General features: G+C 38.8%; 2 protein-coding genes across 9 annotated transcripts in view; one reads left to right on the top strand and one right to left on the bottom strand.

The window, feature by feature from the left end:
• slc25a13 (solute carrier family 25 member 13) overlaps nucleotides 1-4,507 on the top strand; it is a 94,799-nt gene extending 90,292 nt beyond the window's left edge. For all 4 annotated transcript variants that reach the window (XR_012395234.1, XR_012395235.1, XM_073931919.1 and 1 more), the window contains one exon: nucleotides 395-4,507. Coding sequence is in view for 2 of the 4 variants with exons in the window: in XM_073931919.1 (XP_073788020.1) it covers nucleotides 395-563 (169 nt within the window). In the remaining 2 variants the exon portion in view is untranslated. The remainder of the gene's footprint in view (nucleotides 1-394) is intronic.
• Nucleotides 4,508-4,511: 4 nt separating this feature from the next.
• dync1i1a (dynein cytoplasmic 1 intermediate chain 1a) overlaps nucleotides 4,512-12,935 on the bottom strand; it is a 186,054-nt gene continuing 177,630 nt past the window's right edge. For all 5 annotated transcript variants that reach the window (XM_073931923.1, XM_073931925.1, XM_073931924.1 and 2 more), the window contains one exon: nucleotides 4,512-8,467. In XM_073931923.1, the coding sequence (XP_073788024.1) occupies nucleotides 8,357-8,467 (111 nt within the window). In that variant the 3' untranslated portion in view covers nucleotides 4,512-8,356. The remainder of the gene's footprint in view (nucleotides 8,468-12,935) is intronic.

Raw genomic sequence — 12,935 nt, 5'->3', positions numbered from 1 at the left:
TGCAACATTATTTACATGCTTTTTCCTTTATCATGACTCTACATAAGCACACTGACACCGAGACTCACATTTAAAAGTAGCTTTTCCTATTCTTGTCTAGTCGTGGTACTTCAAACACATTTGAGCTCCATGATTATGATTTCATTCAGTCTAAAATGTCAAGACTACGTCCTAAAATAGGATTTGTGTCCTAAATGGAAAGGATTTTTTAAAAAAAAGGGAAGCCAGAGAGCAGTTCTGGTCTAATCATTTATTTTGTGTTCCATAACTTGAGGGGAAAATATTCTTGTTTTCACAATTCAGGCAGGCTGTTTATTCTCTCTGACAGAACGTGAAGCCTCTTTCTGCTCCTCCTCCTCATCCATCTTTCTTTCTTTCCTTCTCCTCACCACAGAAAGCCGGCTGGCGCAGAGCCTACTCCCAAGTCTCGCATCAGCCTCCCGGCGCCCAATCCTGACCACATCGGTGGCTTCAGGTTGGCCGTGGCCACGTTTGCTGGCATCGAGAGTAAATTTGGACTGCATCTACCACGATTTCAAGCGTCTGCAGGGCCACATGTTTGAGGCCAAGCGAATACATGAGGGTGACTATACCAAACACACTCACACACACATACACACACACACACATTGCTTCCTTCTTACTGCGAACATAAAACCTTCAGCAGACGAACTGAAAATCATGTTTTATGCGATTATTAGTGCAAATGACAGCTTTAAAGTACAACATAGATGGGGATGATGTTTAATATTTTGTAAATCTACCACAAAGTTCAACGGGATTGTAGTGCGACTGATTTATTTCGAATGTAAATCACGTCACTTTTTATTTAGTTAACCGTTTCTGTTTTTTTAATGCATTGTAGTGTATTTATTCTATGTTTTCATGACAACATAGCACTTAAAAATAGGAAATGTTTCCTCTGAATTAAAAAAAAGCTTCACTTATGAACGACAATGATGTAAAAATTATCCTATTATCATGAATACATGAACATATCTAAAAAAATGCAGGCCAGACCAGTAGGTGACAATGTTGCTTTATACTGAAACACCACACACACACACTTATGGCACTGCAATTATTGTTCTGTTTGTCATAGTTTTTTTTTTTGCAATGAAATAAACATGTAATACAATACACAAACATCAATTTTTTTTTTTTTTTTTTTAAATAAAAAATCGTAAAAAAAAAAATCAGACATCGTTTTAAAAAAAAATCTGACGTCATGGTTTTCAAAAAAGCAGACGTCATCATTTTCAAAAAAATTCAGACGTCATCGTTTTTAAAAAAGCAGACGTCTTAATTTTCAAAAAAAATCAGGCGTCATCGTTTAAAAAAAATCAGACGTCAATTTAAAAAATAAAAATCAGATGTCAATAAAAAAAAGACATAATTTTCAAAAAATCAGACAGAATTTTTTTTTTTTTAATTATCAGACGTCATCATTTTAAAAAAAAATCACATGTCATCGTTTTCAAAAGATGTTTTTGTAGTTTTTCAGATGATTATACCAGTATTATTTTCACAACGCATAGAGTTCTTCATTTTTACTTGCAAATGGTGTCATGTAAACAGACAACTTATTTATTTATTTATTTGAAAATGACTTACAGTAAAGGGGCTATATGTTGAACTCAGAAAGGTGCATTAGCATCACCGGTGTTCGTTCTGTGAACTTTAAGTAATAACTTATGTGCAATGTGCAGTCGGACATGTTTTATGTGATTATCAGTGCACATGACAGCTTTAAAGTACAACATAGATGGGTGATGATATTTAATATTTTGTAAATCTAACACAAAGTTCAACGGGATTGTAGTTCGACTGATTTATTTCTAATGTAAAACATGTCAAGTTTTGTTTAGTTTACCGTTTCTGTTATGTTTCTGTTATGTAGTGTATTTATTCCGTTTATTAACGTTCGGTCAACTGCAGCTAATAACTTACAATATGCAATGGAGTGCTTTCGTTTTTTTCTGTTTTTATTCATTTTATTAATGCTTTGCAAACTGAATCTTCATGTATATTCGTTCATAATTGCTCAAACATATTGTATTTGGTTTGTTTTATTATACAAAAAAAAAAAAACTGTTCGCTTAATGCTATTTTAGTACATATTCACAACAGAGGCTTTATCCATTGCTTGATGATATTTTCATATGAAATGTAACTTTTTCCTCGCCGTTGACCAGTTTTTATGGTATTCTGGGTTTTAGGTATATTACGGTAGGGGAAGCCCTAACCATGTACTGCGTGAGGTAAAGGACTTCTAGGTCTTCTGTTTGTGTATGCGTATGTGTATTATATACAGTGCATCCAGAAAGTATTCATATTCATTTATGTTAGAGCCTTATTCCAAAATGAATTAAATTAATTTATTTCCTTAAAATTCTACACACAATACCCCATAATGACAATGTAAAAAAAAAACTGTTTTTGAAATTGCTGTAAATTTATTAAAAATAAAAAAATCACATGTACATCAGTATTCACAGCCTTTGCTCAATATTGTGTTGATGTCCCTTTGGCAGCAATTACAGCCTCAAGTCTTGTTGAATATTATGCCAGAAGCTTGGCACACCTGTCTTTGGGAATTTTTGCATAATCCTCTTAGCAGTACCTCTCAAGCTCTATCAGGTTGGATGGGAAGCGACGATGTACAGCCATTTTCAGATCTTTCCAGAGATGCTCAATAGGATTTAGATCTGGGCTCTGGCTGGGCCACTCAAGCACATTCACTGAGTTGTTGTGAAGCCACTCCATTGATATTTTGGCGTTGTGCTTTGGGTCATTGTCCAACTGGAAAATGAATCGTCTCCCCAGTCTGAGCTCAGGAGCACTCTGAAGCAGGTTTTGATTCAGGATGTCTCTGTACATTGCTGCATTCATCTTTCCCTCTATCCTGACTAGTCTTCCAGTTCCTGCTGCTGAAAAACATACCCACAGCATGATGCTGCCACCACCATGCTTCACTGTAGGGATTGTATTAGCCTGGTGATGAACGTTGCCTGGTTTTCTCCAAATGTAACGCCTGGCATTCACTCCAAAGAGTTCAATTGTAGTCCCATCAGACCAGAGAATTTTGTTTCTTATGGTCTGAGAGTCCTTTAGATGCCTTTCGGCAAATTCCATGCAGGAATTGTCTTCCGTCTGGCCACTCTACCATACAGGCCTGATTGGTGGGTTGCTGCACTGATGGTTGTCCTTCTGTAAGGACCATCAGGTTATTGATCACCTCCCTGACTAAGGCTCTTCTCCCCCGATCACTCAACTTAGATGACCGGCTAGCTCAAGGAAGAGTCCTGGTGGTTCCAAACATCTTCCACTTACGAATGGTGAAGGCCACTGTGCTCATTGGAACTTTCAGAGCAGCAGAACTGTTTCTGTAAGCTTCCTCAGCCTTGTGCCTCAATCAATCCTGTCTCAGAGGTCTACAGACAATTCCTTTGTCTTCATGCTTGATTTGTGCTTTGACATGCACTGTCAACCTTGGGACCTTATATAGACAGGTGTTTGCCTTTTCAAATCATGTCCAATCAACTGAATTTACCACAGGTGAAGCTGCTGAAACATCTCAAGAATGATCAGTGGAAACAGAATGTACCTGAGCTCAATTTAGAGCTTTGCGGCAAAGGCTGTGAATACTGATGTACATGTGATTTTTCAGGCTTTTTATTTTTAATAAATTTGCAACAATTTCAAAAACTCATTTTTTACATTGTCATTATGGGGTATTGTGTGTAGAATTTTTTTGTGTGTGTTGCAGTTTTTTTGATTAAATCTACCTGCATTTCATTTTTTTTCCGTTTGGAAGCAGAGGATTGGTTCTTTATTTAGATTTTTAATATACTCATATATACCTAGCAGAAAATATTACAAGGGCCGTCAGATTTAGGTGAAAATATCAAAAATGCTGATCGTGTCTGGCAACTTTAAAAAAACAAAATGTTGGTGGGGAAAGTGTTAATAATTCTTTACTTAAAATCAATCCACAGGCTTTCATTGACCACCCCTAACGAGAAAACAGTGATTAAATTTTAATTTAGGGGATTAATACATTAAAGTTCTTCCATATAGCCCCTATTGACTATTCAGTCCATGCTGCTAATCAGTTGTTTATTAAATATGCATATTACAGAGTTTTAATCCCACATCTGGCTACAACTGAAGTTAATCTGTTTACATTTTATTTTCTCCTTTTAACCATGAAGCTATTCATTATCATAATTAGCGCTAAACAGTTGATTGCTGATATGGAGGCTTAGATTTGAATGTATTGCAGTATTTCACATTTATGTTTGTGTTTTGAGGATGATCCTCATGGTCAAACTGAAACGAGAGACTAAAGGTTTTCCAGAAAATGTGGATGTCAGTTATTGTACTGTAATTTACTGTACAGTAGAGTACATTGTACATAGCTGGGTAAAGATTGTGCCTTACTGTAAGTTTGGCAACAATAGATGCACAGATGGATGGAAAGATTTATTAAATGAACAAAATGAAACTGGTTTGCTTAGAGTATGATTTATTTGTCAATACTGCTTTCATTTAGCCACACTGACGTTATTGTGAAATATCTTTAAGCAAGCGCAGAGTGTTTGCGTTGCTGTAACACTGCTGAGAAAGCAAACACTTTGAATATTGCTAACACACCAACTTATATACTGTATACAACTTCATTTATCATGCAGGATGTTCAGTACAAAAATATACACACTGATAAAGGATACTAAAAATAACCACCAACCAACACTGAATATTCCTTCCTAGCAGCGGCTTATTTCAAATTCACGATTTCAGAATTGTTACGGCTTGATTTAGCAGTAATTGCAATCAAGTTAATAAGACCGAACACAAAAATACAGCGAATTCTCGCACAACAGAAGCGCACAGAAACAAACCATTAAAGCGATTGTTCATTTAATTATGAAAACTGTCATGTGTTCACATTTAATGCCATTTTGTAGACGACTTGTATCAACACATGGTGAGTAAAAAAAAAAAGGGCTAGATATACATACAGATTTAATAATTCGATTCTCATTTCACACTCACTCCATTGAATTTGCTTTCAATTTTGACAAATCTTGGTAAAAATCGGCATTTTGCTTGTATATGAGAGTCTTTGCTAACTTGATCAATCATGAAAACATACTTTTTTCATTTTGGTAAAGGAAAAAACAAACGTTTAAAAAATGTATATGATGGGGGGGGGTGGAAATATTTATATATACATTTATTTTGGCAGAAACACATGTACATTACATATCGTGGAAACATTTTTTGGTGGACAAACTAAAAAAGTTAATAATTGGTCACAGGAAATGAACCAAAGAAGCTTGTCTAGTAAAGAGCTGTTTGAAACTCCTGAAAAAATCTAAATCTATTTATTTTTGGCCTGATTTTGTTCAGATGTTTGTCACACCAGCTTGTTCTTAATTTTTAAAATAAATATGGGTAATAAATATGGGTAACAGTGATATGGCTGTATAATGGCACCGATATAGTCACATGGCACTGCTACGAGCGTGATATTGTGTTTATACAACAGTTTGACAGCATCATGTGTATAAAAAAAAGAAATCAAACACAGAGAGTCTCAAACTACTTTCTTCTGCAGTTTATTCAGGTCTGCAGCCGACGGTCAGAACAGCAGCAACCGTTGCTACTTCACTAACATCACTTTAAGGGGGTCGCATTTATAAGAATTCTAAACATAGATTTCTATCAGGGACCGCACACCGGCACCGCAAGTCGATTACTGTCCACGGCGCCCATGTACGACTCAGGACAGTTCATATTTCGGCCACGCCACAGAGCGCCATATGAATAGTTTCATATTAAATAACATTCGAATTTGCACGTCTGATGTGTGAAACTTCCAACTGTCAAGGCGCATCTGGTGCAACGCTCTTTATAGCAATATTTTGCTAGTAACATCACACATTGGCCTCTTCACCCTTCACCTTTGTGTATTACTCTGCCCACATACAGTTAGCAACAAGAGAGCCACTCTACAGTTTAACAAATATTACTGCTGTTAGACAACATAATGTACTTCTGAGGCTTTTTAGTCCATAATTTGATTGTTTAGATTGCAACTATGCAGTTTATTTACCAGAAAAGTGCCTATTTTTAAATATATACAATTTCTGAGAGCGCTCGTCGGCAGCCATTACCCTGCCAAAGACGGTTGGCATTTTCTATCCACAGGATGGCAACAAAACCGCATAATAAGCCCTAATGCTTAGAAGATTATAGCAGTCTGATTTCTAACTACAGCAGATCAAATCTTTATTAAACTGGTAAGCATACCTTCCAACGCTTCTCTTTTTCCCGGGAGTATCCCGTATTTTAGACCAATCTCCCGCAGCCATCCCATTTTTTATTTCTTCCGGAAAACTCTCGTAATTCACTTTTCGATACAGTCTGTAAACACCCCTGGGTCGCTAATTTTGGTACACCACCTGATCGCAGTGGCTGGCCAAAACCCACTACATCCTTTCCCAGTCCTCAACAGTGTTATTCCGAGACCTCAGCCTCGAACACCCCCTCCCTCTGGTCTCCCGGATTTTCAGAGACATGTTGGCACATATGCTGGTAAGTGATATTCGAAGTCGATCTCTCTCTTTGTATGTTCTAGTGCTGTATTTATACCGATTTGCTCGCATATCAGGAATGTTTGTTGTGTTGGCAGAAAAAAAGAAGCAGAGTCCGCATGTGTTTAGCGTTTTTCCTTATAGCAAACACAACAGCAGTCTGGTAGTGGTTGTGTTGCTTTTTTCGGGGTTAATTATTGTGGTATCCCGATTGCAACAGAGAAATACTGTAGACTGTAACACTGTAAGAAGATATCTCTGTAGACTGATGGCATTTCATGTCACGTTCAGCCTTATAATCTTAAAGTGTGAGCAAAATCAGCTGCTTTATCATCACTTTAGACATTACGCTAGAGAGTCATTTAAACACTAAAGTGACGTAGGTGAATTAGTAACGGCTTCTGCTGTTTTGACATCAGCTGTAGATGTGAATGAATGGCAGAAGAAAGTAGTTCCTAATAAAAAAGGGTTTTTAGACTCTCCATGTTTGATTTTATTATTTATAAACCCAAATGTTCCGTTTAACTGTTGTATAAACGCAATATCACACGAGCAGCAGTGCGATATGGCTGTATATCAGCACTGGTGGGGCGCTAAGACACTCGGCCTGCTGCCTCATGCCAACGCACGCCTCCCACCAGTGCTGTTATACAGCCATATCGCACTGCTGCTCGTGTGATATTGCTCATATATCTGACCATGTGATTGAGCTGAAATGAAATGTGCTGGTTAGGGTTTGCACTTAACTGGTTTTAAAAGAACAGTTTTACTTTTGAAATGTATAATCGACACGTCAAATTTTTGCTCGGCTCTAGTAAACACTGCCACATTTTCATCATTTGCACAAACAATCGCCTTCACTGCGGTAAACAGGACAGTACTAGTGTTCATGCTAACAGTGAGTGTTACATGAGGCTCAGTCTGGGTTGTTCTGAGTCTGCCGAGTGTTTGTGTGTGTGTGTGTGTGTGTGTGTTTGTGCAGTGTATGTGTATGTTTGTATGTGTGTGTATGTTTGTATGTGTTTGTGTGTTTGCATGCGCACTCTTGTATGTGTGAGTGTATATGTGTGTACTGTGTGTGTGTGTTTATATGCGAGCGTGGACTGCACGTGTATATGTTTCAGTGTGTGTGAATGTTTATGTGTGTTTATGCATATGTGTGTGTGTGTGTGTGTGTGTTTATGCAGTGTATGTGTGTATTTGCATGTGTTTGTATACATATGTATGTTTGTGTGCACGTGCACTCTTGTACTGGTGAGTGTGTATGTGTGTACTGTGTGTGTGTGTGTGTTTATATGTGTGTGTGTGTACTGTATGTGTATACAGTATGTATATATGTGTACACATGTGTGTGTGTGTGTGTGTGTGTGTGTGTGTGTGTGTGTGTGTATGTATGTATATGTATATGTCTACACATATGTATGTTTGTGTATGTTTTTGTGTGTGCACACTTGCGCACGTGTATGTATTTGTGAGTGTATATGTGTGTGTGTGTGTGTGTGTGTGTGTGTGTGTGTGTGTGTGTGTGTGTGCATGTGTGTAAACATGTGTTTGTGTGAGTGTGTGTATGTATGTGTGTGTGTGTGTGTTTATGCGTGTGTTTATATGTGTATGTATGTGTAAATAATGAGTTTGTGTGTGTGTGTGTATGCACATATACAGTACAGTATCTGTTTGTGTGTGTGTCCATCTTCACGCACCTGTATGTGTACGTATGTTTGTATGCATGTGTTAGAATATGTATGTGCGTGTGTTCATGTGCTGAGCTCCACCGGACCCTCCTCTTCACCGTCCCCTCGGTTGGCTCGGATCTCCATCAGTGTCCGTCCAAAGCGTGTCCAGTCATCAGCGTGTGGCACGGCCAGCTGCAAACACACCAAAAACAGTCCACATCAAACCCCGAGCGGCGCAGCACACGTGCTGTCAGTGTGGGAGAGCGGAGAGATGGCCACACATTGTGATTCACACACACAGAACAATAAAGCTGCTTGTTTGGCCTTTGAGTGCTGAATATTTATCGTGTCAGCTCTCGGGAAAGGGGAAGACGGGGACTTTGGGTGACGGGGATGTGGGATCGCTTGCTGCTGTCAGAGTCAGATTTAGATGAGGACGATCTACAGGCTGTAATTAAGCAGGAATAGAGAGGTGGGAGGAGATGACAAGATGGCTTCCAAACACAAGACCAAATCAAGGTCTTTTATAGGACAGCAGGAGGTCTCGTCAATAGATGACCTCATCACTGGATGTAAATATATATAGTTGAGGACAAAAATATCTATAGTTCTTGAAGAAATATCCTGTCAAATATTATACTGTCATTATGGCAAAGATAAAATAAATCACTTATTAGAAATGAGTTATTAAAACTACTGTTTAGAAATGTGTTAAATCTCTCTGTTAAACAAAAATTAAGTATTTAAAAAATTTACTGGAGCACTAATAATTCTGACTTCATATATATATATAAATATATTTATATATATATATATATATATATATATGTGTGTGTGTGTGTGTGTGTGTGTGTGTGTGTGTGCTCACAAAACCATTCTTTTGTTGCACTGCTATATTTTTGCCAATATTGCCTTTAAATTAATTAGATTTATTTATTATTTTTCCTTTTCAGCAATTTTTACCTTAGCAAACACTCAGAACACCTTAGCAATTGCCTAGCAACACCTTAGTAACCACCTAGAACACCCTAGCAACACCTTAACAACCACCTAGAACACTCTAGCAATCGCCTAGCAACAACTCAGAACACCTTAGCAACCACCAAGCAATGCCTTTGTAACCACTCAGAACACCATAACAACCGCCTAGCAATACCTTAGCAATCACTCAGAATACCCTAGCAACACCTTAGCATCCACTTAGAACTCCCTAGCAATGCCTTAGCAACCACCTAAGCATCCGCTCAACACCCTAGCAACACCTTAGCAATGACTCAGAACACCTTAGTAACGCCTTAGCAAACACTCAGAACACCTTAGCAACTGCCTAGCGATTACTAAGCAACCACTCAGAATACCCTAGCAACACCTTAGCATCCACCTAGAACACCCTAGCAACTGCCCAGCAACACCTTAACAACCACTCAACACCCTAGCAACACCTTAGCAATGTCTCAGAACACCCAAGCAACGCCTTAGCAACCACTGAGAACACCTTAGCAACTGCCTAGCAATTACTAAGCAACCACTCAGAACACCCAAGCAACACCTTAGCATCCACCTAAAACACCCTAGCAATGCCTTAGCAACCACCTAAGCATCCAGTCAACACCCTAGCATCACCTAAGCAATGACTCAGAACATCTTAGCAACGCCTTAGCAACCACTCAGAACACCTTAGCAACTGCCTAGCAATTACTAAGCAACCACTCAAAACACCCTACCAACACCTTAGCATCCACCTAGAACACCCTAGCAATGCCTTAGCAACCACCTAATAACCACTCAGAACACCCTAACAACCACCTATCAACACCTTAGCAATGGCCTAACAACCACTCAGAACACCTTAGCAACCACCAAGCAACACCTTTGTAACCCCTCAGAACACCATAACAACCGCCTAGTAATACCTTAGAAATCACTCAGAACACCCTAGCAACACCTTAGCATCCACTTAGAACTCCCTAGCAATGCCTTAGCAACCACTTAACCATCCACTCAACACCCTAGTAACACCTTAGCAATGACTCAGAACACCATAGCAACGCCTTAGCAACCATTCGGAACACCTTAGCAACTGCCTAGCAATTACTAAGCAACCACTCAGAACACCCTAGCAACACCTTAACATACACCTAAAACACCCTAGCAATGCCTTAGCAACCACCTAATAACCACTCATAACACCCTAACAACCACCTAGCAACACCTTAGCAATGGCCTAACAACCATTCAGAACACCTTAGCAAGCACCTAAAACACCCTAGAAACCACATAGCAACATCTTAGCAACCACTTAAAACATCCTAGCAACTGCCTAACAAAACCATAGTCGCCACTCACAACACCCTAGCAACGCCTTTACAACCAAAGCATTTGATTAAAGGAAAAATAATGTAGAAAAAAAAGAAGTGCACAGATACAGGATACATAACAAGCACAGCGTTATACTCATAAAAATAAGGAAAGTCAATTTTGATTTCATTCTGACTTACAAACCTGCGGCCAAAGAACAAAATGTACCAGTAAACCACACTAAATGGCATCTGAACATGACACGATGTGACTCGAGCGTAATGAAAACACGCTGCGGTGATCCAAAGCAAATATTTAACCCTAAATATAACACAAAGAGCCCTCGGCGGCTGTCAGAAGTGGTGCTGTACGTCAGCCTTTAGTAAATAACCCCCAGTTCCATCAAAAGCCTTCAACTTTCCTTCGCTTTTATTGATGATCCACCATTATCATCAGCCGGAGAGGCCACATGCTCTCCCATTGCCACAACACACTGCGCTAAGATTAGCATGTGGTGCGCAGAGACCCGAAACAACATGCTGAACATAGCAGTGCTGGAGGATCAGTCAATGGGGAGACGGACTTAAAATAAAAGAACCAAATTAAAAATCAAGCCAGCCGTGCAGAGCGCTCGATAAACAGACTAAACCCTTCATGACAAACTCAGACAGACTCAGTTTCACTTTCAGTGCATATTCAGGAGGGTGATGTGGCTGTTACAGACCTAAACTGAACACTTCTTGCACCAAATGTGAGTATAAGTGCTGGTGTTGAGAATATGTCAGTGTTAGGTGCAAATTATTTGCTGGGAAAAAAAATTCAGAATGTCTGAGATTGTAATGTGCTGTGGTGCAATTATCAAATCACTCGGACGAAATATTATTATATAAACATGCAATCTGATGCACAGCACTGTTTTGTTTTTGTTTTAAGTTCAACAGCATTTCATTTATTTGTTATAATAATGATAATAATAGCAATAATATGGCTATATGGGTGCTGATATTACTTTAATATCTCACGGCTGTCAGCCAATCAGATTCGAGAACCAGACAGAAACAGAACTGTCTATATGTTGTGTGTTTATATATATATATATATATATATATATATATATATATATATATATATATATATATATATATATATATATACACACACACAACATATAGACAGTTCTGTTTCTGTCTGGTTCTCGAATCTGATTGGCTGACAGCTGTGAGATATATATATATATATATATATATATATATATATATATATATATATATATATATATATATATATATATATATATATATATATATATATATATACACACACACACACACACACCGGCCACTTTATTAGGTACACCTTACTAGTCCCGGACTGGACCCCTTTTGCCTTCAGCACTTCCTTAATCATTCGTGGCATAGATTCATTTCCATTCATATTCCTCTGAGATTCTGGTCCATATTGACATGATAGCATCACACAATTGCTGCAGATTTGTCGGCTGCACATCCATGATGCGAATCTCCATTCCACCACATCCCAAAAGTGCTCTATTGGATTGAGATCTGGTGACTGGAGGCCGTTTGAGTACAGTGAACTAATTGTCATGTTCAAGAAACTAGTCTGAGATGATTCGCACTTTATGACATGTTGTGTTTTCCTGCTGGAAATAGCCATCAGAAGATGGGTACACTGTGGTCATAAAGGGATGGACATGGTCAGCAACAATACTCAGGTAGTTTGTGGTGTTGACAGGATGCTCAATTGGTACTAATGGGCCCAAAGTGTGCCAAGAAAATATCCCCCACACATTACATCACCACCACCAGCCTGAACCATTGATACAAGGCAGGATGGATTCATGCTTTGATGTTGCTTATGCCAAATTCTGACCCGACCATCTGAATTTTGCAGCAGAAATCGAGACTCATCAGACCAGGCAACATTTTTCCAATCTTCTATAGTGCAATTTTGGTGAGCCTGTGTGAATTGTAGCCTCAGTTTCCTGTCCTTAGCTGACAGGAGTGGCACCCGGTGTGGTCTTCTGCTGCTGTAGCCCATCTGCCTCAAGGTTGGACGTGTTGTGCTTTCAGAGATGCTCTTCTTTTCCAGACCTTGGTTGTAATGAGGGGTTATTTGAGTTACTGTTGCCTTTTGATCAGCTGGAACAAGTCTGGCCATTGTTCTCTGACCTCAACAAGGCATTTGCTCCCAAAGAACCTCCGCTCACTGGATATTTTCTCTTTTTCAGACCATTCTCTGTAAAACCTAGAGATGGTTGTGCGTGAAAATCCCAGTAGAGCAGCAGTTTCTGAAATACTGAGACCAGCCTGTCTGGCAACAACCATGCTTCGTTCAAAGTCAC

Source organism: Danio rerio, chromosome 19 (genome assembly GCF_049306965.1).
Source record: "Danio rerio strain Tuebingen ecotype United States chromosome 19, GRCz12tu, whole genome shotgun sequence".
Classification (NCBI taxonomy): domain Eukaryota; kingdom Metazoa; phylum Chordata; class Actinopteri; order Cypriniformes; family Danionidae; genus Danio; species Danio rerio.
This window is presented reverse-complemented; position numbering and strand designations above follow the sequence as displayed.